This window comes from Neocloeon triangulifer, unplaced genomic scaffold (assembly GCF_031216515.1).
Source record: "Neocloeon triangulifer isolate White Clay Creek 2 clone unplaced genomic scaffold, ASM3121651v1 ptg000004l, whole genome shotgun sequence".
NCBI classification, from domain to species: domain Eukaryota; kingdom Metazoa; phylum Arthropoda; class Insecta; order Ephemeroptera; family Baetidae; genus Neocloeon; species Neocloeon triangulifer.
In genome coordinates this window covers 3,312,139-3,339,281 of record NW_026775547.1, presented here as the reverse complement: position 1 = coordinate 3,339,281, position 27,143 = coordinate 3,312,139, and the positions used below count along the sequence as shown (strand labels likewise).

Here is a 27,143-nt window from a genome sequence, read left to right as displayed (position 1 = left end):
GCCTTCGCTGAAAAAAAACGGCCCTTTTCAGGGCCACCAAAAGTGTCCGATAAGGCTTATTTAAGCAATTCTACTCCAGCGGAGACCAGTTTAGGTTTAATAGTCGACAGACCACTGAAAATTTTAAAATTCCTGTTTATTTGATATATTCCAGCGGAGACCAGTTTAGGTTTAATAGTCGACAGACCACCAAAAATTTTAAAATTCATGTTTATTTGATATATTCCAGCGGAGACCAGTTTAGGTTTAATAGTCGACAGACCACTGAAAATTTTAAAATTCCTGTTTATTTGATATATTCCAGCGGAGACCAGTTTAGGTTTAATAGACGACAGACCACTGAAAATTTTAAAATTCCTGTTTATTTGATATATTCCAGCGAAGACCAGTTTAGGTTTAATAGTCAAAAGACCACTGAAAATTTTAAAATTCATGTATATTTGATATATTCCAGCGGAGACCAGTTTAGGTTTAATAGACGACAGACCACTGAAAATTTTAAAATTCCTGTTTATTTGATATATTCCAGCGGAGACCAGTTTAGGTTTAATAGTCAAAAGACCACTGAAAATTTTAAAATTCTTGTATATTTGATATATTCCAGCGGAGACCAGTTTAGGTTTAATAGTCGACAGACCACCAAAAATTTTAAAATTCATGTTTATTTGATATATTCCAGCGGAGACCAGTTTAGGTTTAATAGTCGACAGACCACTGAAAATTTTAAAATTCCTGTTTATTTGATATATTCCAGCGGAGACCAGTTTAGGTTTAATAGACGACAGACCACTGAAAATTTTAAAATTCCTGTTTATTTGATATATTCCAGCGAAGACCAGTTTAGGTTTAATAGTCAAAAGACCACTGAAAATTTTAAAATTCATGTATATTTGATATATTCCAGCGGAGACCAGTTTAGGTTTAATAGACGACAGACCACTGAAAATTTTAAAATTCCTGTTTATTTGATATATTCCAGCGGAGACCAGTTTAGGTTTAATAGTCAAAAGACCACTGAAAATTTTAAAATTCTTGTATATTTGATATATTCCAGCGGAGACCAGTTTAGGTTTAATAGTCAAAAGACCACTGAAAATTTTAAAATTCCTGTTTATTTGATATATTCCAGCGGAGACCAGTTTAGGTTTAATAGTCGACAGACCACTGAAAATTTTAAAATTCCTGTTTATTTGATATATTCCAGCGGAGACCAGTTTAGGTTTAATAGACGACAGACCACTGAAAATTTTAAAATTCCTGTTTATTTGATATATTCCAGCGGAGACCAGTTTAGGTTTAATAGTCAAAAGACCACTGAAAATTTTAAAATTCTTGTATATTTGATATATTCCAGCGGAGACCAGTTTAGGTTTAATAGACGACAGACCACTGAAAATTTTAAAATTCCTGTTTATTTGATATATTCCAGCGGAGACCAGTTTAGGTTTAATAGTCAAAAGACCACTGAAAATTTTAAAATTCTTGTATATTTGATATATTCCAGCGGAGACCAGTTTAGGTTTAATAGTCGACAGACCACTGAAAATTTTAAAATTCTTGTATATTTGATATATTCCAGCGGAGACCAGTTTAGGTTTAATAGTCAAAAGACCACTGAAAATTTTAAAATTCCTGTTTATTTGATATATTCCAGCGGAGACCAGTTTAGGTTTAATAGTCAAAAGACCACTGAAAATTTTAAAATTCCTGTTTATTTGATATATTCCAGCGGAGACCAGTTTAGGTTTAATAGTCGACAGACCACCAAAAATTTTAAAATTCATGTTTATTTGATATATTCCAGCGGAGACCAGTTTAGGTTTAATAGTCGACAGACCACTGAAAATTTTAAAATTCCTGTTTATTTGATATATTCCAGCGGAGACCAGTTTAGGTTTAATAGTCGACAGACCACTGAAAATTTTAAAATTCCTGTTTATTTGATATATTCCAGCGGAGACCAGTTTAGGTTTAATAGACGACAGATCACTGAAAATTTTAAAATTCTTGTTTATTTCAAATATTCCAGCGGAGCTAGAGCAGTTTAGGTATAATAGGCGACAGACCACTGAAAATTTTAAAATTCCTGTTTATTTGATATATTCCAGCGGAGACCAGTTTAGGTTTAATAGTCAAAAGACCACTGAAAATTTTAAAATTCTTGTATATTTGATATATTCCAGCGGAGACCAGTTTAGGTTTAATAGTCGACAGACCACTGAAAATTTTAAAATTCCTGTTTATTTGATATATTCCAGCGGAGACCAGTTTAGGTTTAATAGACGACAGATCACTGAAAATTTTAAAATTCTTGTTTATTTCAAATATTCCAGCGGAGCTAGAGCAGTTTAGGTATAATAGACGACAGACCACTGAAAATTTTAAAATTCTTGTTTATTTGATATATTCCAGCGGAGCTAGAGCAGTTTAGGTTTAATAGACGACAGACCACTGAAAATTTTGAAATTCTTGTTTATTTCAAATATTCCAGCGGAGCTAGAGCAGTTTAGGTTTAATAGACGACAGACCACTGAAAATTTTGAAATTCTTGTTTATTTGATATATTCCAGCGGAGCTAGAGCAGTTTAGGTTTAATAGACGACAGACCACTGAAAATTTTAAAATTCTTGTTTATTTGATATATTCCAGCGGAGCTAGAGCAGTTTAGGTTTAATAGACGACAGACCACTGAAAATTTTGAAATTCTTGTTTATTTCAAATATTCCAGCGGAGCTAGAGCAGTTTAGGTTTAATAGACGACAGACCACTGAAAATTTTAAAATTCTTGTTTATTTGATATATTCCAGCGGAGCTAGAGCAGTTTAGGTTTAATAGACGACAGACCACTGAAAATTTTAAAATTCTTGTTTATTTCAAATATTCCAGCGGAGCTAGAGCAGTTTAGGTTTAATAGACGACAGACCACTGAAAATTTTGAAATTCTTGTTTATTTCAAATATTCCAGCGGAGCTAGAGCAGTTTAGGTATAATAGACGACAGACCACTGAAAATTTTAAAATTCTTGTTTATTTCAAATATTCCAGCGGAGCTAGAGCAGTTTAGGTATAATAGACGACAGACCACTGAAAATTTTAAAATTCTTGTTTATTTCAAATATTCCAGCGGAGCTAGAGCAGTTTAGGTATAATAGACGACAGACCACTGAAAATTTTAAAATTCTTGTTTATTTCAAATATTCCAGCGGAGCTAGAGCAGTTTAGGTATAATAGACGACAGACCACTGAAAATTTTAAAATTCTTGTTTATTTCAAATATTCCAGCGGAGCTAGAGCAGTTTAGGTATAATAGACGACAGACCACTGAAAATTTTAAAATTCTTGTTTATTTCAAATATTCCAGCGGAGCTAGAGCAGTTTAGGTTTAATAGACGACAGACCACTGAAAATTTTAAAATTCTTGTTTATTTCAAATATTCCAGCGGAGCTAGAGCAGTTTAGGTTTAATAGACGACAGACCACTGAAAATTTTGAAATTCTTGTTTATTTCAAATATTCCAGCGGAGCTAGAGCAGTTTAGGTTTAATAGACGACAGACCACTGAAAATTTTAAAATTCTTGTTTATTTCAAATATTCCAGCGGAGCTAGAGCAGTTTAGGTATAATAGACGACAGACCACTGAAAATTTTAAAATTCTTGTTTATTTCAAATATTCCAGCGGAGCTAGAGCAGTTTAGGTTTAATAGACGACAGACCACTGAAAATTTTAAAATTCTTGTTTATTTCAAATATTCCAGCGGAGCTAGAGCAGTTTAGGTTTAATAGACGACAGACCACTGAAAATTTTGAAAATCTTGTTTATTTCAAATATTCCAGCGGAGCTAGAGCAGTTTAGGTTTAATAGACGACAGACCACTGAAAATTTTAAAATTCTTGTTTATTTCAAATATTCCAGCGGAGCTAGAGCAGTTTAGGTTTAATAGACGACAGACCACTGAAAATTTTAAAATTCTTGTTTATTTCAAATATTCCAGCGGAGCTAGAGCAGTTTAGGTTTAATAGACGACAGACCACTGAAAATTTTAAAATTCTTGTTTATTTCAAATATTCCAGCGGAGCTAGAGCAGTTTAGGTTTAATAGACGACAGACCACTGAAAATTTTAAAATTCTTGTTTATTTGATATATTCCAGCGGAGCTAGAGCAGTTTAGGTTTAATAGACGACAGACCACTGAAAATTTTAAAATTCTTGTTTATTTCAAATATTCCAGCGGAGCTAGAGCAGTTTAGGTTTAATAGACGACAGACCACTGAAAATTTTAAAATTCTTGTTTATTTCAAATATTCCAGCGGAGCTAGAGCAGTTTAGGTATAATAGACGACAGACCACTGAAAATTTTAAAATTCTTGTTTATTTCAAATATTCCAGCGGAGCTAGAGCAGTTTAGGTTTAATAGACGACAGACCACTGAAAATTTTAAAATTCTTGTTTATTTCAAATATTCCAGCGGAGCTAGAGCAGTTTAGGTATAATAGACGACAGACCACTGAAAATTTTAAAATTCTTGTTTATTTCAAATATTCCAGCGGAGCTAGAGCAGTTTAGGTATAATAGACGACAGACCACTGAAAATTTTAAAATTCTTGTTTATTTCAAATATTCCAGCGGAGCTAGAGCAGTTTAGGTATAATAGACGACAGACCACTGAAAATTTTAAAATTCTTGTTTATTTCAAATATTCCAGCGGAGCTAGAGCAGTTTAGGTTTAATAGACGACAGACCACTGAAAATTTTAAAATTCTTGTTTATTTCAAATATTCCAGCGGAGCTAGAGCAGTTTAGGTTTAATAGACGACAGACCACTGAAAATTTTAAAATTCTTGTTTATTTCAAATATTCCAGCGGAGCTAGAGCAGTTTAGGTATAATAGACGACAGACCACTGAAAATTTTAAAATTCTTGTTTATTTCAAATATTCCAGCGGAGCTAGAGCAGTTTAGGTTTAATAGACGACAGACCACTGAAAATTTTAAAATTCTTGTTTATTTCAAATATTCCAGCGGAGCTAGAGCAGTTTAGGTATAATAGATGACAGACCACTGAAAATTTTAAAATTCTTGTTTATTTCAAATATTCTAGTGGAGCTAGAGCAGTTTAGGTATAATAGACGACAGACCACTGAAAATTTTAAAATTCTTGTTTATTTCAAATATTCCAGCGGAGCTAGAGCAGTTTAGGTTTAATAGACGACAGACCACTGAAAATTTTAAAATTCTTGTTTATTTCAAATATTCCAGCGGAGCTAGAGCAGTTTAGGTTTAATAGACGACAGACCACTGAAAATTTTAAAATTCTTGTTTATTTCAAATATTCCAGCGGAGCTAGAGCAGTTTAGGTATAATAGACGACAGACCACTGAAAATTTTAAAATTCTTGTTTATTTCAAATATTCCAGCGGAGCTAGAGCAGTTTAGGTTTAATAGACGACAGACCACTGAAAATTTTAAAATTCTTGTTTATTTCAAATATTCCAGCGGAGCTAGAGCAGTTTAGGTATAATAGACGACAGACCACTGAAAATTTTAAAATTCTTGTTTATTTCAAATATTCCAGCGGAGCTAGAGCAGTTTAGGTTTAATAGACGACAGACCACTGAAAATTTTAAAATTCTTGTTTATTTCAAATATTCCAGCGGAGCTAGAGCAGTTTAGGTATAATAGACGACAGACCACTGAAAATTTTAAAATTCTTGTTTATTTCAAATATTCCAGCGGAGCTAGAGCAGTTTAGGTTTAATAGACGACAGACCACTGAAAATTTTAAAATTCTTGTTTATTTCAAATATTCCAGCGGAGCTAGAGCAGTTTAGGTATAATAGACGACAGACCACTGAAAATTTTAAAATTCTTGTTTATTTCAAATATTCCAGCGGAGCTAGAGCAGTTTAGGTTTAATAGACGACAGACCACTGAAAATTTTAAAATTCTTGTTTATTTCAAATATTCCAGCGGAGCTAGAGCAGTTTAGGTTTAATAGACGACAGACCACTGAAAATTTTAAAATTCTTGTTTATTTCAAATATTCTAGTGGAGCTAGAGCAGTTTAGGTATAATAGACGACAGACCACTGAAAATTTTGAAATTCTTGTTTATTTGATATATTCCAGCGGAGCTAGAGCAGTTTAGGTTTAATAGACGACAGACCACTGAAAATTTTAAAATTCGTGTTTATTTCAAATATTCCAGCGGAGCTAGAGCAGTTTAGGTATAATAGACGACAGACCACTGAAAATTTTAAAATTCTTGTTTATTTCAAATATTCCAGCGGAGCTAGAGCAGTTTAGGTTTAATAGACGACAGACCACTGAAAATTTTAAAATTCTTGTTTATTTCAAATATTCCAGCGGAGCTAGAGCAGTTTAGGTTTAATAGACGACAGACCACTGAAAATTTTAAAATTCTTGTTTATTTCAAATATTCCAGCGGAGCTAGAGCAGTTTAGGTATAATAGACGACAGACCACTGAAAATTTTAAAATTCTTGTTTATTTCAAATATTCTAGTGGAGCTAGAGCAGTTTAGGTATAATAGACGACAGACCACTGAAAATTTTAAAATTCTTGTTTATTTCAAATATTCCAGCGGAGCTAGAGCAGTTTAGGTTTAATAGACGACAGACCACTGAAAATTTTAAAATTCTTGTTTATTTCAAATATTCCAGCGGAGCTAGAGCAGTTTAGGTTTAATAGACGACAGACCACTGAAAATTTTGAAATTCTTGTTTATTTCAAATATTCCAGCGGAGCTAGAGCAGTTTAGGTTTAATAGACGACAGACCACTGAAAATTTTAAAATTCTTGTTTATTTCAAATATTCCAGCGGAGCTAGAGCAGTTTAGGTATAATAGACGACAGACCACTGAAAATTTTAAAATTCTTGTTTATTTCAAATATTCCAGCGGAGCTAGAGCAGTTTAGGTTTAATAGACGACAGACCACTGAAAATTTTAAAATTCTTGTTTATTTCAAATATTCCAGCGGAGCTAGAGCAGTTTAGGTTTAATAGACGACAGACCACTGAAAATTTTAAAATTCTTGTTTATTTCAAATATTCCAGCGGAGCTAGAGCAGTTTAGGTATAATAGACGACAGACCACTGAAAATTTTAAAATTCTTGTTTATTTCAAATATTCCAGCGGAGCTAGAGCAGTTTAGGTTTAATAGACGACAGACCACTGAAAATTTTAAAATTCTTGTTTATTTCAAATATTCCAGCGGAGCTAGAGCAGTTTAGGTATAATAGACGACAGACCACTGAAAATTTTAAAATTCTTGTTTATTTGATATATTCCAGCGGAGCTAGAGCAGTTTAGGTTTAATAGACGACAGACCACTGAAAATTTTAAAATTCTTGTTTATTTGATATATTCCTGCGGAGCTAGAGCAGTTTAGGTATAATAGACGACAGACCACTGAAAATTTTGAAATTCTTGTTTATTTGATATATTCCAGCGGAGACCAGTTTAGGTTTAATAGTCGACAGACCACTGAAAATTTTAAAATTCCTGTTTATTTGATATATTCCAGCGGAGACCAGTTTAGGTTTAATAGTCGACAGACCACTGAAAATTTTAAAATTCCTGTTTATTTGATATATTCCAGCGGAGACCAGTTTAGGTTTAATAGTCAAAAGACCACTGAAAATTTTAAAATTCTTGTATATTTGATATATTCCAGCGGAGACCAGTTTAGGTTTAATAGTCGACAGACCACTGAAAATTTTAAAATTCCTGTTTATTTGATATATTCCAGCGGAGACCAGTTTAGGTTTAATAGTCGACAGACCACTGAAAATTTTAAAATTCCTGTTTATTTGATATATTCCAGCGGAGACCAGTTTAGGTTTAATAGACGACAGATCACTGAAAATTTTAAAATTCTTGTTTATTTCAAATATTCCAGCGGAGCTAGAGCAGTTTAGGTATAATAGACGACAGACCACTGAAAATTTTAAAATTCTTGTTTATTTGATATATTCCAGCGGAGCTAGAGCAGTTTAGGTTTAATAGACGACAGACCACTGAAAATTTTGAAATTCTTGTTTATTTCAAATATTCCAGCGGAGCTAGAGCAGTTTAGGTTTAATAGACGACAGACCACTGAAAATTTTGAAATTCTTGTTTATTTGATATATTCCAGCGGAGCTAGAGCAGTTTAGGTTTAATAGACGACAGACCACTGAAAATTTTAAAATTCTTGTTTATTTGATATATTCCAGCGGAGCTAGAGCATTTTAGGTTTAATAGACGACAGACCACTGAAAATTTTGAAATTCTTGTTTATTTCAAATATTCCAGCGGAGCTAGAGCAGTTTAGGTTTAATAGACGACAGACCACTGAAAATTTTAAAATTCTTGTTTATTTGATATATTCCAGCGGAGCTAGAGCAGTTTAGGTTTAATAGACGACAGACCACTGAAAATTTTAAAATTCTTGTTTATTTCAAATATTCCAGCGGAGCTAGAGCAGTTTAGGTTTAATAGACGACAGACCACTGAAAATTTTGAAATTCTTGTTTATTTCAAATATTCCAGCGGAGCTAGAGCAGTTTAGGTATAATAGACGACAGACCACTGAAAATTTTAAAATTCTTGTTTATTTCAAATATTCCAGCGGAGCTAGAGCAGTTTAGGTATAATAGACGACAGACCACTGAAAATTTTAAAATTCTTGTTTATTTCAAATATTCCAGCGGAGCTAGAGCAGTTTAGGTATAATAGACGACAGACCACTGAAAATTTTAAAATTCTTGTTTATTTCAAATATTCCAGCGGAGCTAGAGCAGTTTAGGTATAATAGACGACAGACCACTGAAAATTTTAAAATTCTTGTTTATTTCAAATATTCCAGCGGAGCTAGAGCAGTTTAGGTTTAATAGACGACAGACCACTGAAAATTTTAAAATTCTTGTTTATTTCAAATATTCCAGCGGAGCTAGAGCAGTTTAGGTTTAATAGACGACAGACCACTGAAAATTTTGAAATTCTTGTTTATTTCAAATATTCCAGCGGAGCTAGAGCAGTTTAGGTATAATAGACGACAGACCACTGAAAATTTTAAAATTCTTGTTTATTTCAAATATTCCAGCGGAGCTAGAGCAGTTTAGGTATAATAGACGACAGACCACTGAAAATTTTAAAATTCTTGTTTATTTCAAATATTCCAGCGGAGCTAGAGCAGTTTAGGTATAATAGACGACAGACCACTGAAAATTTTAAAATTCTTGTTTATTTCAAATATTCCAGCGGAGCTAGAGCAGTTTAGGTATAATAGACGACAGACCACTGAAAATTTTAAAATTCTTGTTTATTTCAAATATTCCAGCGGAGCTAGAGCAGTTTAGGTATAATAGACGACAGACCACTGAAAATTTTAAAATTCTTGTTTATTTCAAATATTCCAGCGGAGCTAGAGCAGTTTAGGTTTAATAGACGACAGACCACTGAAAATTTTAAAATTCTTGTTTATTTCAAATATTCCAGCGGAGCTAGAGCAGTTTAGGTTTAATAGACGACAGACCACTGAAAATTTTGAAATTCTTGTTTATTTCAAATATTCCAGCGGAGCTAGAGCAGTTTAGGTTTAATAGACGACAGACCACTGAAAATTTTAAAATTCTTGTTTATTTGATATATTCCAGCGGAGCTAGAGCAGTTTAGGTTTAATAGACGACAGACCACTGAAAATTTTAAAATTCTTGTTTATTTCAAATATTCCAGCGGAGCTAGAGCAGTTTAGGTTTAATAGACGACAGACCACTGAAAATTTTAAAATTCTTGTTTATTTGATATATTCCAGCGGAGCTAGAGCAGTTTAGGTTTAATAGACGACAGACCACTGAAAATTTTAAAATTCTTGTTTATTTCAAATATTCCAGCGGAGCTAGAGCAGTTTAGGTTTAATAGACGACAGACCACTGAAAATTTTAAAATTCTTGTTTATTTCAAATATTCCAGCGGAGCTAGAGCAGTTTAGGTTTAATAGACGACAGACCACTGAAAATTTTAAAATTCTTGTTTATTTCAAATATTCCAGCGGAGCTAGAGCAGTTTAGGTATAATAGACGACAGACCACTGAAAATTTTAAAATTCTTGTTTATTTCAAATATTCCAGCGGAGCTAGAGCAGTTTAGGTATAATAGACGACAGACCACTGAAAATTTTAAAATTCTTGTTTATTTCAAATATTCCAGCGGAGCTAGAGCAGTTTAGGTATAATAGACGACAGACCACTGAAAATTTTAAAATTCTTGTTTATTTCAAATATTCCAGCGGAGCTAGAGCAGTTTAGGTTTAATAGACGACAGACCACTGAAAATTTTAAAATTCTTGTTTATTTCAAATATTCCAGCGGAGCTAGAGCAGTTTAGGTTTAATAGACGACAGACCACTGAAAATTTTAAAATTCTTGTTTATTTCAAATATTCCAGCGGAGCTAGAGCAGTTTAGGTTTAATAGACGACAGACCACTGAAAATTTTAAAATTCTTGTTTATTTCAAATATTCCAGCGGAGCTAGAGCAGTTTAGGTATAATAGACGACAGACCACTGAAAATTTTAAAATTCTTGTTTATTTCAAATATTCCAGCGGAGCTAGAGCAGTTTAGGTTTAATAGACGACAGACCACTGAAAATTTTAAAATTCTTGTTTATTTCAAATATTCCAGCGGAGCTAGAGCAGTTTAGGTATAATAGACGACAGACCACTGAAAATTTTAAAATTCTTGTTTATTTCAAATATTCTAGTGGAGCTAGAGCAGTTTAGGTATAATAGACGACAGACCACTGAAAATTTTAAAATTCTTGTTTATTTCAAATATTCCAGCGGAGCTAGAGCAGTTTAGGTTTAATAGACGACAGACCACTGAAAATTTTAAAATTCTTGTTTATTTCAAATATTCCAGCGGAGCTAGAGCAGTTTAGGTATAATAGACGACAGACCACTGAAAATTTTAAAATTCTTGTTTATTTCAAATATTCCAGCGGAGCTAGAGCAGTTTAGGTTTAATAGACGACAGACCACTGAAAATTTTAAAATTCTTGTTTATTTCAAATATTCCAGCGGAGCTAGAGCAGTTTAGGTATAATAGACGACAGACCACTGAAAATTTTAAAATTCTTGTTTATTTCAAATATTCCAGCGGAGCTAGAGCAGTTTAGGTATAATAGACGACAGACCACTGAAAATTTTAAAATTCTTGTTTATTTCAAATATTCTAGTGGAGCTAGAGCAGTTTAGGTATAATAGACGACAGACCACTGAAAATTTTGAAATTCTTGTTTATTTGATATATTCCAGCGGAGCTAGAGCAGTTTAGGTTTAATAGACGACAGACCACTGAAAATTTTAAAATTCGTGTTTATTTCAAATATTCCAGCGGAGCTAGAGCAGTTTAGGTATAATAGACGACAGACCACTGAAAATTTTAAAATTCTTGTTTATTTCAAATATTCCAGCGGAGCTAGAGCAGTTTAGGTTTAATAGACGACAGACCACTGAAAATTTTAAAATTCTTGTTTATTTCAAATATTCCAGCGGAGCTAGAGCAGTTTAGGTTTAATAGACGACAGACCACTGAAAATTTTAAAATTCTTGTTTATTTCAAATATTCCAGCGGAGCTAGAGCAGTTTAGGTTTAATAGACGACAGACCACTGAAAATTTTAAAATTCTTGTTTATTTCAAATATTCCAGCGGAGCTAGAGCAGTTTAGGTATAATAGACGACAGACCACTGAAAATTTTAAAATTCTTGTTTATTTCAAATATTCTAGTGGAGCTAGAGCAGTTTAGGTATAATAGACGACAGACCACTGAAAATTTTAAAATTCTTGTTTATTTCAAATATTCCAGCGGAGCTAGAGCAGTTTAGGTTTAATAGACGACAGACCACTGAAAATTTTAAAATTCTTGTTTATTTCAAATATTCCAGCGGAGCTAGAGCAGTTTAGGTTTAATAGACGACAGACCACTGAAAATTTTAAAATTCTTGTTTATTTCAAATATTCCAGCGGAGCTAGAGCAGTTTAGGTATAATAGACGACAGACCACTGAAAATTTTAAAATTCTTGTTTATTTGATATATTCCAGCGGAGCTAGAGCAGTTTAGGTTTAATAGACGACAGACCACTGAAAATTTTAAAATTCTTGTTTATTTGATATATTCCTGCGGAGCTAGAGCAGTTTAGGTATAATAGACGACAGACCACTGAAAATTTTGAAATTCTTGTTTATTTGATATATTCCAGCGGAGCTAGAGCAGTTTAGGTTTAATAGACGACAGACCACTGAAAATTTTAAAATTCTTTTTTATTTGATATATTCCAGCGGAGCTAGAGCAGTTTAGGTTTAATAGACGACAGACCACTGAAAAATTTAAAATTCTTGTTTATTTGATATATTCCTGCGGAGCTAGAGCAGTTTAGGTATAATAGACGACAGACAACTGAAAATTTTGAAATTCTTGTTTATTTGATATATTCCAGCAGAGCTAGAGCAGTTTAGGTTTAATAGACGACAGACCACTGAAAATTTTAAAATTCTTGTTTATTTCAAATATTCCAGCGGAGCTAGAGCAGTTTAGGTTTAATAGACGACAGACCACTGAAAATTTTGAAATTCTTTTTTATTTGATATATTCCAGCGGAGCTAGAGCAGTTTAGGTTTAATAGACGACAGACCACTGAAAATTTTAAAATTCTTGTTTATTTCAAATATTCCAGCGGAGCTAGAGCAGTTTAGGTATAATAGACGACAGACCACTGAAAATTTTAAAATTCTTGTTTATTTGATATATTCCTGCGGAGCTAGAGCAGTTTAGGTATAATAGACGACAGACCACTGAAAATTTTGAAATTCTTGTTTATTTGATATATTCCAGCGGAGCTAGAGCAGTTTAGGTTTAATAGACGACAGACCACTGAAAATTTTAAAATTCTTTTTTATTTGATATATTCCAGCGGAGCTAGAGCAGTTTAGGTTTAATAGACGACAGACCACTGAAAAATTTAAAATTCTTGTTTATTTGATATATTCCTGCGGAGCTAGAGCAGTTTAGGTATAATAGACGACAGACAACTGAAAATTTTGAAATTCTTGTTTATTTGATATATTCCAGCAGAGCTAGAGCAGTTTAGGTTTAATAGACGACAGACCACTGAAAATTTTAAAATTCTTGTTTATTTCAAATATTCCAGCGGAGCTAGAGCAGTTTAGGTTTAATAGACGACAGACCACTGAAAATTTTGAAATTCTTTTTTATTTGATATATTCCAGCGGAGCTAGAGCAGTTTAGGTTTAATAGACGACAGACCACTGAAAATTTTAAAATTCTTGTTTATTTCAAATATTCCAGCGGAGCTAGAGCAGTTTAGGTATAATAGACGACAGACCACTGAAAATTTTAAAATTCTTGTTTATTTCAAATATTCCAGCGGAGCTAGAGCAGTTTAGGTATAATAGACGACAGACCACTGAAAATTTTAAAATTCTTGTTTATTTGATATATTCCAGCGGAGCTAGAGCAGTTTAGGTTTAATAGACGACAGACCACTGAAAATTTTAAAATTCTTGTTTATTTGATATATTCCTGCGGAGCTAGAGCAGTTTAGGTATAATAGACGACAGACAACTGAAAATTTTGAAATTCTTGTTTATTTGATATATTCCAGCAGAGCTAGAGCAGTTTAGGTTTAATAGACGACAGACCACTGAAAATTTTAAAATTCTTGTTTATTTCAAATATTCCAGCGGAGCTAGAGCAGTTTAGGTTTAATAGACGACAGACCACTGAAAATTTTAAAATTCTTTTTTATTTGATATATTCCAGCGGAGCTAGAGCAGTTTAGGTTTAATAGACGACAGACCACTGAAAATTTTAAAATTCTTTTTTATTTGATATATTCCAGCGGAGCTAGAGCAGTTTAGGTTTAATAGACGACAGACCACTGAAAATTTTAAAATTCTTGTTTATTTGATATATTCCAGCGGAGCTAGAGCAGTTTAGGTATAATAGACGACAGACCACTGAAAATTTTAAAATTCTTTTTTATTTGATATATTCCAGCGGAGCTAGAGCAGTTTAGGTTTAATAGACGACAGACCACTGAAAATTTTGAAATTCTTGTTTATTTGATATATTCCAGCAGAGCTAGAGCAGTTTAGGTTTAATAGACGACAGACCACTGAAAATTTTAAAATTCTTGTTTATTTGATATATTCCTGCGGAGCTAGAGCAGTTTAGGTATAATAGACGACAGACCACTGAAAATTTTAAAATTCTTGTTTATTTGATATATTCCTGCGGAGCTAGAGCAGTTTAGGTTTAATAGACGACAGACCACTGAAAATTTTAAAATTCTTGTTTATTTGACATATTCCTGCGGAGCTAGAGCAGTTTAGGTATAATAGACGACAGACCACTGAAAATTTTAAAATTCTTGTTTATTTGATATATTCCAGCGGAGCTAGAGCAGTTTAGGTTTAATAGACGACAGACCACTGAAAATTTTAAAATTCTTGTTTATTTGACATATTCCTGCGGAGCTAGAGCAGTTTAGGTATAATAGACGACAGACCACTGAAAATTTTAAAATTCTTGTTTATTTGACATATTCCTGCGGAGCTAGAGCAGTTTAGGTATAATAGACGACAGACCACTGAAAATTTTAAAATTCTTGTTTATTTGACATATTCCTGCGGAGCTAGAGCAGTTTAGGTTTAATAGACGACAGACCACTGAAAATTTTAAAATTCTTGTTTATTTGACATATTCCTGCGGAGCTAGAGCAGTTTAGGTTTAATAGACGACAGACCACTGAAAATTTTAAAATTCTTGTTTATTTGACATATTCCTGCGGAGCTAGAGCAGTTTAGGTATAATAGACGACAGACCACTGAAAATTTTAAAATTCTTGTTTATTTGACATATTCCTGCGGAGCTAGAGCAGTTTAGGTTTAATAGACGACAGACCACTGAAAATTTTAAAATTCTTGTTTATTTCAAATATTCCAGCGGAGCTAGAGCAGTTTAGGTTTAATAGATGACAGACCACTGAAAATTTTAAAATTCTTGTTTATTTGATATACTCCAGCGGAGCTAGAGCAGTTTAGGTTTAATAGACGACAGACCACTGAAAATTTTAAAATTCTTGTTTATTTGATATATTCCTGAGGAGCTAGAGCAGTTTAGGTTTAATAGACGACAGACCACTGAAAATTTTAAAATTCTTGTTTATTTCAAATATTCCAGCGGAGCTAGAGCAGTTTAGGTATAATAGACGACTGACCACTGAAAATTTTAAAATTCTTGTTTATTTTATATATTCCAGCGGAGCTAGAGCAGTTTAGGTTTAATAGACGACAGACCACTGAAAATTTTGAAATTCTTGTTTAATTGATATATTCCAGCGGAGCTAGAGCAGTTTAGGTATAATAGACGACAGACCACTGAAAATTTTAAAATTCTTGTTTATTTGACATATTCCTGCGGAGCTAGAGCAGTTTAGGTATAATAGACGACAGACCACTGAAAATTTTAAAATTCTTGTTTATTTGATATATTCCAGCGGAGCTAGAGCAGTTTAGGTATAATAGACGACAGACCACTGAAAATTTTAAAATTCTTGTTTATTTGATATACTCCAGCGGAGCTAGAGCAGTTTAGGTTTAATAGACGACGGACCACTGAAAATTTTAAAATTCTTGTTTATTTGATATATTCCTGAGGAGCTAGAGCAGTTTAGGTTTAATAGACGACAGACCACTGAAAATTTTAAAATTCTTGTTTATTTCAAATATTCCAGCGGAGCTAGAGCAGTTTAGGTATAATAGACGACTGACCACTGAAAATTTTAAAATTCTTGTTTATTTGATATATTCCAGCGGAGCTAGAGCAGTTTAGGTTTAATAGACGACAGACCACTGAAAATTTTAAAATTCTTGTTTATTTGATATACTCCAGCGGAGCTAGAGCAGTTTAGGTTTAATAGACGACGGACCACTGAAAATTTTAAAATTCTTGTTTATTTGATATATTCCTGAGGAGCTAGAGCAGTTTAGGTTTAATAGACGACAGACCACTGAAAATTTTAAAATTCTTGTTTATTTCAAATATTCCAGCGGAGCTAGAGCAGTTTAGGTATAATAGACGACTGACCACTGAAAATTTTAAAATTCTTGTTTATTTGATATATTCCAGCGGAGCTAGAGCAGTTTAGGTATAATAGACGACAGACCACTGAAAATTTTGAAATTCTTGTTTATTTGATATATTCCTGCGGAGCTAGAGCAGTTTAGGTATAATAGACGACAGACCACTGAAAATTTTGAAATTCTTGTTTATTTGATATATTCCTGCGGAGCTAGAGCAGTTTAGGTTTAATAGACGACAGACCACTGAAAATTTTAAAATTCTTGTTTATTTCAAATATTCCAGCGGAGCTAGAGCAGTTTAGGTTTAATAGACGACAGACCACTGAAAATTTTAAAATTCTTGTTTATTTGATATATTCCTGCGGAGCTAGAGCAGTTTAGGTTTAATAGACGACAGACCACTGAAAATTTTAAAATTCTTGTTTATTTGATATATTCCTGCGGAGCTAGAGCAGTTTAGGTTTAATAGACGACAGACCACTGAAAATTTTAAAATTCTTGTTTATTTGATATATTCCAGCGGAGCTAGAGCAGTTTAGGTATAATAGACGACAGACCACTGAAAATTTTAAAATTCTTTCTCAGATAATTGTTAGTGTGCGTGTGTTTTTTCTGTTCAAATTATTGTAGAGTAGTGTTTTGTTTGTGTTATGTACAGTGTAAAGCAGTTATTTTGGTTTGTATATTCCATTCTTTAAAGCCAAGTGTTTCTCGCACAGTTTCAGTAAATCCACGGAAAAAACCTCTTAAAAAAATTTAAATTCCTGTTTATTTGAGGTGCTTTTTGCCAACGGCTAAGATTTACCTAGGCATGTGGAAGTCTGGTCTTGGAGAAAGCACCACAGCCTGAAAGTTCGGCTGAAATAACCTGCTGCTCGCTCCTCACTTTTTTATTTCTTCTAATTGATCGCGCGCGCCTTCAGGATTTGGAGCAGGCGTTGAGTATGTATTATAGACTCAGGAGTGCAGTTTGTGACAATTTTCTCGAAACGAGAGGTAATTTGGGGATTTTTATACAAAGATCGAATCGAATTTTGCCTCCTTTAATAAGAAAATCCCCATATTTTTTTTATACTTTCTTTACACCCAGGGTGCGCGAGACTGCGAGAGTTTAGAGCATTTTAGCAACAGTAAAATGCACACAGGCATCTAGGATTTTGTTAAATCTATTTAATTCCTGTGTGATTAATCTGGTTGGTATATTGGGATGATATTTTCGAAAATGAAATGGACCATTATTTTTATGGTGAGGGGTGGGTGTGCATAATTGACCATCTCGAAATGCCTGTTTGGTCAGAATTAAGGGGTTAGCTAAATTGGCTGTGATAATTTTTCTATTAGTAAAAAATTAAAATACTTGAGCAAAAATGGAAGCCAATAAAGAAACCTTTTTTTTGTTTTTAATTATGATTTTTTCCAAATAAAAATAAATAAATAATGTCCCCTGTAAAGTTTTGAAGTTGAAATTTTGCAATTAAAGCTTCTAGAACTTCAGAAATGGTACTTGAAATTATAAAATAGCCCAAAGTTTAATAGGTACAGGTACACGGCTAAAAGAAATTCAAATTTCAGGGATGGTCACATATAACACATAATATAATATATCTCGACTATTTTTAGAAATTTTTATGAGAAAATTTTGATTGCGCGCTATACAATTGCTAGAAAATACATTTTTTCACGCCAGCCGTAAGTTTTTATTATTATTGGCTTCAATTTTTTTATTTTCACCTATAGACATGAATTAAATAGATTTTTAAAATCCATAGATGGCTTCTGTCTGAACAATTAATGTTCGGTTGCTACAAAATGCTAATATAAACTCGCAGTCTAGTCACACTCTAGGGGTCAAAAAGGTATAATATAATGTGGGAATTTTTTTAATGACTTCTTCTTTTTTTCTTTTTTTTAGGTATTAATAGTCAAATCAAGTCTTTACAACAGTATATTATGGTGGTTAAATTTCCAATAATTGACTGAAATCAAGTGCCTATTTATTTAGTATAAGTAATTTAATTATTACGCAACAGCAGTTTCTTGGGATGACAAAGTAATCTATTTAAGGTTTTTTCAAACTGAAATCATTCTTTAATAATATTTAAATGCCCTGAAAAAGCTTTAAAACATAAATCAGAGTGGAACTTTTTTTAAAATTTTTTTTAACTTTGTCGGGTTGCTTTTCTTGTCCAGCCGAGTGTTCCCACAAAAATAACAAAAGATCATTTCAGCCTTTTGTTTACAGACAGTACTTGTGTGAGTTTGTATCTATAGCTTGTTTCTAGCCAACTGAAATAATTATTCTTTGAGTTTTTAGTATGGATATTGGAAGTTTGGGTTGGACAAACCATTGTTGTCAGCACAGAAAATTACGAAAATTAACATTGAATTCTTATGGGGCACAGAAATCTGTTCTGTTTTCCAATCCACCTTTCTAATATCCATATTGTTTTTTGTCTCAAAAATTCAACTGAGAGAGATAGGATCAAAAATCTTGCCTCTTCAACGTGTAAAATCTAAATTCGTTTTTAGATCATCCGGTATTCTGGTAACAACTACGAAGATTGACATTGAGAAAGATATTTGGCAAATCGTTTGCGCTCTTCACCCAAAAGTAGCAATGGCAGTCAATCAACAGCCGATAGTGCAGGTTAGAGATTTATGTTTCAAAACTAAAAAATAATTTAATAAAGAATTTAGAATGATTTATTTCTTTTCATAAATTAATTTTTCAAAATATACATTGATATTTTCTTTCAAATTTTCAGCCAAGGCTTGTGATGGCCGGGGGGTTTCGCCCTGAAGCCATTGAGTTGCTTCGGCGACCTGTAATTCCAACTATGGAGGAGGTTGAGCTCGAGTTTACTAAGGCGGACATCATGCGGGTGTTGAGCAACAATGGAAAGGGAACAGTGGCTAACTGGGGTAATATAGTTCATATTAATTTTTTTATAAGAAATGTGATTGGTTTTGTATACGCAGAAAAATACAAAGAAGCAAAGAAGGTTGCACAAAATCTAATTCGAATAAAGGGTGCACCGCAAAAAGATAAAAGTTTAAATGATAGTTTGTAACACAAAACTCAAATAGCTTTTACTTAGTGGCCTAATTTTGCCACTAAAAATATGCATACACATTTTATCTTGCATTCTGAACATTTGTAGGGTTTTTATTTTATACATTGTTTTAGTTTAATTTTTTTGCAAACTATTTTTTCTATTTTATACCTAACTTGATTTTTCATGAGATGAATAATTGTTGGCAATTTTGTAATTGGTATTTTATGTACAGACAAGCGCAGGTGCGCCGAAGTGCTGCTTGACTTTCTTGAAACAGTCGACAGAACTGCAGAGCCGGGGTCCCTCTGTGGCCGTTGTCATGTGGCCCGCCCTACAGAGATTTTCTCAGTTTGCTGGCACTTTGGGATCTGCGTTGCCTGCAGGGAAAGTATTTTAGAGCAAGATATGAGACATTCTGGGAACAACAGGGAGGCCTTTTGCATTGTCTGCCACACCAAACACACTGCCATTCAAGTTAAGTCGGTGAACTTGATCTAAGGGAACAAAGGCAGTTTTGGCTTTGTTCATCCCTCTTACCTTTGCGCCTTTTTAAGTTCCTTGATCTGCTTCTTTAATTTAATATCGTTACCAAAAAATCTCACGCATGTTTAGTAGTATTGCAATATTTTAATTACTTGTGGCGCAAATGTTAATTAAATTGATAATCAACTGTAAACCCATTTAAATTATTTTTACCGTGTCATAATTAAACTAAATGTTAAAGCAAATAAAAAATGTATTGACAGGTAACATTTTTTTCATGTGTTTATTCAATCTGAATTCAAATACATTAAAACATACAAATTCTGACATCAATTAAAAAATAAAGAGATATGTATAGTATACTGATTTTTATTGAATATAATTTTCAGAACAAGCATTTGCTGTGACTTGGCTGCACACTTGATATTAATGAAAACATTCATCTAAAAAAATCAATATGCACTACAGAAGTGCAATAATTCAATAGTATAATACATTGTTATAAATGAGTTAATGCTGAAATGCAAGAAATTTAAAATAGCTCTTTTATCACCTTGACTCACAAAATACATTTTAAAATACCAATAGAATGAAAAGCCGTAAATTGAAATGCTGATGGATTCACATGCTCGAAAAGCTTTTCACCTCAGCAGATATACTTGTCAATGCCGCCCCATTGAGTTTTACAAACATCGCATGAGCCAAGTGAAGTTTGCATCAAATTGGTCAACATTGTGAGTCTCCCGACAACCAGTGCTCATTAGTGGAATGTGATCGTCAAGTTTGATCACAGGATTCTCTTTGACCAAGTGATCAATAGCTTAAATCTGTTTAAAGAATCAATAAATTGATTTAAAATTTTCTAGATAATTCTTACCAGAATCCAGAATATTAACCATACTGACACAGGTTGTGTTTTTTTTAAGGAAGGAGGCAACAACCATGTGTGTGTACTGGTTTTCCTCCTTCTTGACCCAAACTCAAAAAGCACAGGTGGTCACCGCCTGCCACCGTATTTGACGCCAACGACTGGGGGCAAATCAATTAAAGTTCGATTTGACTTTTTAATGTTAACCTTATAGAAAATTGAATTGAATTTTAATCAATATCCCATTATAACAAGCTGCTGCACCGACAGCAAACCTTGGGCTGCAGTGGCAGGTTCTTGCAACATCTTAACACAAGAATTAAATAAAGCAATTACTAAAAAATTACAGTCAAGGTGAGAGGCAATGGGCAAGTGACCTCCGTTGTACTGCTCAGCCGGTCGACAATCCAAGGAAAAATTTGACATTTTCTCCCTCACGCAACTCGGGATTAAAGACAGGATCGTGGGCTGAAATGGGGAGACAGAGTGCTTGGGAAATCCCCAACTTTTCACACAGAATGGGCGGCTCAGTGCCGAAGAAAGACTCAATCAATTCCTGTTAAGTGAAAATTTGGTACAAAAACTTTATTGAAATTAAAAGAAAATTCACTGCTCTAAAGGACGCAGGTGTCTTTGATGCATAGTACTGGGCAAAGGTGCAGAAGTCGGAGGTATCATCGGCGGGAATATCACAGGGCATCATCGAGAGTGCGTCCACTACTGTGACTTTGGCGTCGTCATTCATCGACAGAATCTGATCTCTGTTTGGCAGACTCGTCAGCAAAGTCACTTTCACTCTCAACAAACACATACCTCGCATTGACCAGCATAACCAGAGCCAAGAAGAAAATGAAAAAGGGGTCGGCCAGTTGAAAATAGTGATCCAACATGGTTAGCAGGGCCGGCAGATGACAATTGGACGCAAACAAGCTTTGAAACTGAAAAGAGGATTAGCTTTGTTGAATTTGCATACTGATTTGTGTATTTTAATACCCATGGTAGACAGTAGAGATCTGGACTGACTCTCTTGGTGTCAAGAAAGGAACATAGCTCTGGATCGTGGTATTGAAGCAGCAGACGAAATAAGTGGAATGGAAGTCCGTTCTTTTTGCATCCACTAAAAATGATAAAGCAAAATATAATTTTAAAACATTTTTCTTGCGAATGTTTAGACAGAAATTTTATGAAGTGTTTCCTCTAAAAATTCTTCTTAATCTTTTCAAATTAAACATAACGCCTTGAATAAGCAACGACACTCTTGACGTACCGAGGAATGTACTGATGCACAATGGAGTCAAACAAGTTGTAGTTTTCAGCGCGAGGCAATTTCAGGGACAGCAAAGGAAGAAGTATTTCAATCCACCCATTTCCCTTCTCAAATTTGTTTTTTGTCGATTTGCAGTAGCAAGTGAGAATTGACTCCAGGTCGGATATCACAGAAACTTTGTCTTCGTCTTCATTCCCTAATTTAGCTGCAAATAAATAAACAAATAATGAAAATTTATGAAAATTTCAATGAAGATTTAATATACAAACTGCTTGCTGGCAGTCGGTCCTTAATGCACTCTGATCAGGTAAGTCGAAGATCTCGGAAAAGTGCAGCAAGGGGCTCTCTTTTTTCTGGACGCCAAGAGCTGCCACACCTCAGGCCGAATGGTCTCCGGGATCGTCCTGCCTTGGGCCATGCTCCAGACCTCCGAAGGTGTGCACTCCTCCAACAGAGCGGCCTCCAGCTCGATGACCCTGTTGAGAATCAATAAAAAATTTAAAGATGTTTTTCTCCGGGTGGAGTTTTATGAATGATTCATGCGAAACTTATTCACGGGAAACCTGTTCTTATCACTTTGATTTCTCGGACGATGAATGAAGTCGACGGAGACTTTAAAAGTGTGATGTTCACTACAGTACATTGGAGGGTAATCAAAAGAGCAGAAGCAGACGAGATAGGTTTTTTTCTTATCAAGAAGTTTTATGCACACATGAGTATTGCGTACATTGGCCAAACGATAACGTGTAAGACTGTTAGCATGGAAGAGGAAAATAAGATAGTTCGGAGGTTGGAGATTTTGGTTTGAAAAGGAATAATTATATTTGTAGGTTTAAGACCGCGAGCCAAAATCAACGTTCATTACTATGCAAGGTTAGTTATAGAAATTTAGAAAAAAGAAATTGGAAATTTTACGTAAAAAAGGTCTTGCATCTTCTTTGTCTGCCATCTTTGTTGACAAATTAAATTTGCTCCGAGACCTACGCTAGATGGCAGTGAAGGGCAGGATAGGCGGGATGCCGACATCGGCGGCAACAAAAAGGCGCGATGCGCTGAATGCATTGCATGGCTGGATGTGCGTCGATTTGTGGCGCCAATAGAGTATCGCAAAACAAAAATCAAAAGAATTTTCCCAATCAGAATACAGCTGAGTGAGCAATATTTCTTCAGTAATATAGCTTCTGGCTGCAATTTATAGTTCTCTCTTTATTTTTGTAATAATTTATGATCTATAATCAATTTGAGATGAGACGAGCTGGTTGAGAGTATTATTGATGCGCCCAGATCATATCTTAATTGGAATATTTTATGATAGTATATTGATATTTTATGATAATCTTTAATCAACAATTCTGCAATCGGTGAGAAAAAGATAAGATCTCCATTATGCATTATAAAAAGGACGCTTTTAACACACACATCTGTTTGCGGGCTGCGGGCCATTATATTTGCTGAAAATGGAATCTAGTGCTGACACCGAAGTTATTACCGTAAGTAATTAAGATTTTTTTTCTAATTTAATTAATATAATTTCAATAATTTCTATACAGTCCATGAAATATCCTCGAGGAGTGTTTTTCATCAGTGTGTTTGAGTTTTGCCAGCGATATTGTCTTTACGGGATGCGTTGTGAGAAATATTTTTTATTTAATTTTTGTTTTAAATTGATAAAAAATTATACTTAAAGCGGTTCTAGCAATTTTTTTGGTAAGCTGGCTCGGTCACTCTGAAGACACGGCCACCACTTTATATCACACGTTTGTCGCCCTTTGCTTCTCGGCGCCAATCATCGGGGCAATAATTGCTGACAGCTGGCTTGGAAGATTCAAGTAAAAATATTTAAATAAAATTTAAATAAAATAAATAATTTTACTTTCATGAATTTAAGGACGATTATCTTAGTTTCACTATTTTACTTGGTTGGAATTTCATTGCTATTCACAAGTACTTTACCAATATTCAGCAGTGCTGTGTATGTTTTTAATTGCCTTTAATTAAATCTTGAAATTAAAAATAATCATGCATTTAATAGCGCTTTGGCTTACGTTGGTATTTTCCTAACCGGCTTTGGGAACGGCGCGATATCTCCCTGCGTTTCTGCGTTTGGTGCTGACCAATTTCAACTTCCCGAGCAGAAAGACCAACAACGGAAGTTTTTCTCAATTTATTATGTTACGATGAGTCTCGCCAGTTTCATTGCCACGATTGTCTCGCCAATTCTGAGGTCCTCCCAGTGTTTTGGCGAAACAGATGACAACTGTTATTCACTATCCTTTGGAGTTTCTGCAGCATTCCTATTATTCGCAATAGGTCTTAAAGTATAATTATAATTTTTTTAGCATTTTTAATGTCTTTTCTTATGTCAGTTGTGCTAACGGCTGGGACAACGTTTTACCAATTCAAACCACCAGGGGGAAATGTTTTACTAAAAGTTGTCAAGTGCATGGCGGTAATATCACACAAACTGCAGACTTAATGAAAATGTCATTTTTTTTCTTTGTTATTTATTTTTAATTCATTACAAACTATTAGTTTTTAAAGTTTTAAAAAAAATTAAGAATTTAAATTAGTAATTGATAGATGGAATATATTTGTAAGTAAAACTATACAAAAAAAACACCAACTTAAATTTATTTCTTTTATTTTTAAAAGAGGAAAAAATATTTTTGCTTGAATGTGTGCCTTGTGGCAATTTCATTTTAAAACTGTTGAAGAAAATTAGATTAAAATAATTTTCTATAATTATAATTTTTTTCTATACATTTCAGGAAATTAAAAAAAAATTGTTCAAAGTTCTAAAAATTAATTATTGAAGACTTTTAAAAAAGATTTAAATTTGAAGATAAAAAGTTCTTGATTTAACATACTTTCACCAATCTAGAAATACAATGAAAAATTATAATTCTTCCAGAGAATAAAATTATACTTCTTACAATTCAACAGCACGGGATGAAAATGAAATTGAAAAGTCGTGGTCATGTGGAGAAAAGAATCCACTGGCTTGACTACGCTGATGACAAATACGACAAAACTCTGATTGCTGACACCAAATTAAGTCTCAATATTCTATCAATGTTCAAAACTTTGCCAATTTTCTGGGCTTTGTACGACCAAAAGGTTATATATATTTTTTTATTTTAAATAATTAAAAATTTCATTTAATTAAAATCTAGGGTTCGAGGTGGACATTCCAAGCGAGTCGCATGAAGTGCGACTTTGGCAGCTGGAGAATTTTTCCGGACCAAATGCAACTTTGGAGCCCCTTGTTGCTGGTCGTGATGATTCCCCTGTTTGAAGTGGCAGTTTACCCGTTATTCAGGAAATTAAAAGTTTTGCAAACCCCCCTTCGGAAAATGCTTGTCGGGGGATTGTTGGCCGGTTTGGCCTTTTTGATCTCGGCGCTGGTCGAAGTGGCAATTCAACCCACAAACGCCGTCGTCCCTTTCAGAGCAGAGGCTCAGTTGCGAATAATCAACACGCTCAACTGCTCTATGAATATTTTGGCGGACAATGGCGATTTTGAGATCGGACCGATGGATGCATGGCAAAACCTTCACATTTCGACAGCTATTGATAGGAAGTATATTATTTCCGTAAAAACAGACGAAACTTTGTGTGCCCAAGGCAGTGCCAATAGTAAATTCCTGATTGATGTAGTGAGACGAAAGGTTTGAAAAAAATTTTATTGAGAAATCAATTCATGTTGAAATTGTTATTTTTAAAGTCTCAAAGCTATGCCATTTACTATGGAAATGAAACCAAATTTAAGTTGAAAATTTCCGAGCCAATATTTGACGAACCTGAAAAATCACCATTTGGAAACGGGAAAGTCCGGTATATATAAATTTTACAATAAATATGCCACAATTTAATGTGAGTCATTTTAGAATAATATTAAAAGCTAATTCGCAAGAAGAGGTACTTGTTGTACTGGAAGCAGGGAAAGAGTTATTGGAACTTAAATTTTCCGGCGAAATTTCTTCATCAGAAATAACAGATCTCAAAGCTCAAGAGTAATGAATTAATTATTTTTTTCCTTGTTGATGTTTTTCATCAAATTTTCATACTTCAAAATAAATTCATCCAAAAAAAGATACCGAATCAGAATGAATAATGATGTTATTGGAAAGGCGTTCATTGGACCTGGCGGTGTATACACATTGGTCATTAATCAAGAAACTGGACAGGAAAATAACATTATATTTCTAACAATTAGATTTACAAATTTATTCACAAATTCAGGTGGTCCAGCACGAAATTACACCAGAGAGTACTGTCAGCGTTTTTTGGCTTGTGCCCCAGTATTTCATCATGACAGCCGCGGAAATTTTGTTTTCAATCACAGGTCTTGAATTTGCCTTCACTCAGGTAACATTAGCAATTAGTTAACGGAGCGTGTAAATATTAAAATAAGACCTTTTTAGGCTCCACCAAGCATGAAAACTGTGATCGTTTCTGGATGGTTGATAACAGTGGCGTTTGGAAATATAATTGTTATTTTCATCGCTGGGGCCAGATTTTTCAGAAACATGGTACACTAAGATTAATAAGAATTATAATGAACTTGGCAATTTTTTTGAGATAGGTCTGGGAAAATCTACTCTTCGCTAGCTGGATTTTTATTTGCATGATCATCTTTGGCGTTCAATCATTAAGGTACAGGTATGTTGAATCAACAGCGAATAATGAAAATAAGGAGGAGAAAGAATCACAAGAAGAAGTCAATGAGGAGCCAAAGGACAGCAGCGAGGAAACTGACAAGAAAGGAATCTAAAAGGAGTAAAAATTTAAGTAATTATTTAAAAAAATTAAAAGCATAAAATTATTTTTAATATTTATATAGAAACAGATTGATATATACACATGGAATAATTTTAAAAATCTCTTTAATAAATGTATAATCAATCAAAATATAATAACATTTAATGTAACCCTGTTGTAAAGAGCAGGTAATAAAACGATTTAACGCAGATAAAGTGATAGAATTTTTTTTAGTATGCCTCTGCCAGACATTTGATATCGATTATTAGAATTTAATTGAAAAAAAAACTTATTATTAATACAAATAAAAACAATTTTTTTTTTAATTGTTCAAGAAAATAGCTTTTATCAAAATTCTTAAATATAAAATGTAATTAAAATTTAAATAAAAAATGATATATATAAATTGTGAATTTTACGATATAGTTATAAGTAGCCAATACATTTTATATTTAAAACAAAAATACAAATGTTTGTCATAATTATCACAGTGTCACAAACAGAATAGTGAATTCTTTTAAAGTACTATGATTTTTTTTAG

General features: G+C 33.4%; 1 protein-coding gene and 2 pseudogenes across 1 annotated transcript; 2 read left to right on the top strand and 1 right to left on the bottom strand.

Moving 5' to 3' along the window:
- The first annotated feature begins 18,396 nt into the window (after positions 1-18,396).
- On the top strand, positions 18,397-20,028 carry LOC132193569 (uncharacterized). Its single transcript, XM_059614324.1, has 4 exons — positions 18,397-18,418; positions 18,697-18,814; positions 18,933-19,089; positions 19,456-20,028. Exons 2-4 carry the CDS (start codon positions 18,785-18,787, stop codon positions 19,719-19,721), a joined length of 453 nt encoding a protein of 150 aa, XP_059470307.1. The 5' UTR covers positions 18,397-18,418; positions 18,697-18,784; the 3' UTR covers positions 19,722-20,028.
- On the bottom strand, positions 19,969-22,484 carry LOC132193678 (TBC1 domain family member 23-like; annotated as a pseudogene).
- Positions 22,485-23,214: 730 nt separating this feature from the next.
- LOC132193570 (solute carrier family 15 member 1-like) lies at positions 23,215-26,794 on the top strand (annotated as a pseudogene).
- Positions 26,795-27,143: the final 349 nt, after the last annotated feature.

Excerpts from the sequence above, each read along its gene's own strand:
- LOC132193569 (XM_059614324.1), top strand. The coding sequence starts at position 18,785 with ATGGCAGTCAATCAACAGCCGATAGTGCAG. Across the intron at positions 18,815-18,932 it reads ATCAACAGCCGATAGTGCAG|CCAAGGCTTGTGATGGCCGG; the intron begins GTTAGAGATTTA and ends TCAAATTTTCAG. Across the intron at positions 19,090-19,455 it reads GGGAACAGTGGCTAACTGGG|ACAAGCGCAGGTGCGCCGAA; the intron begins GTAATATAGTTC and ends TTTTATGTACAG.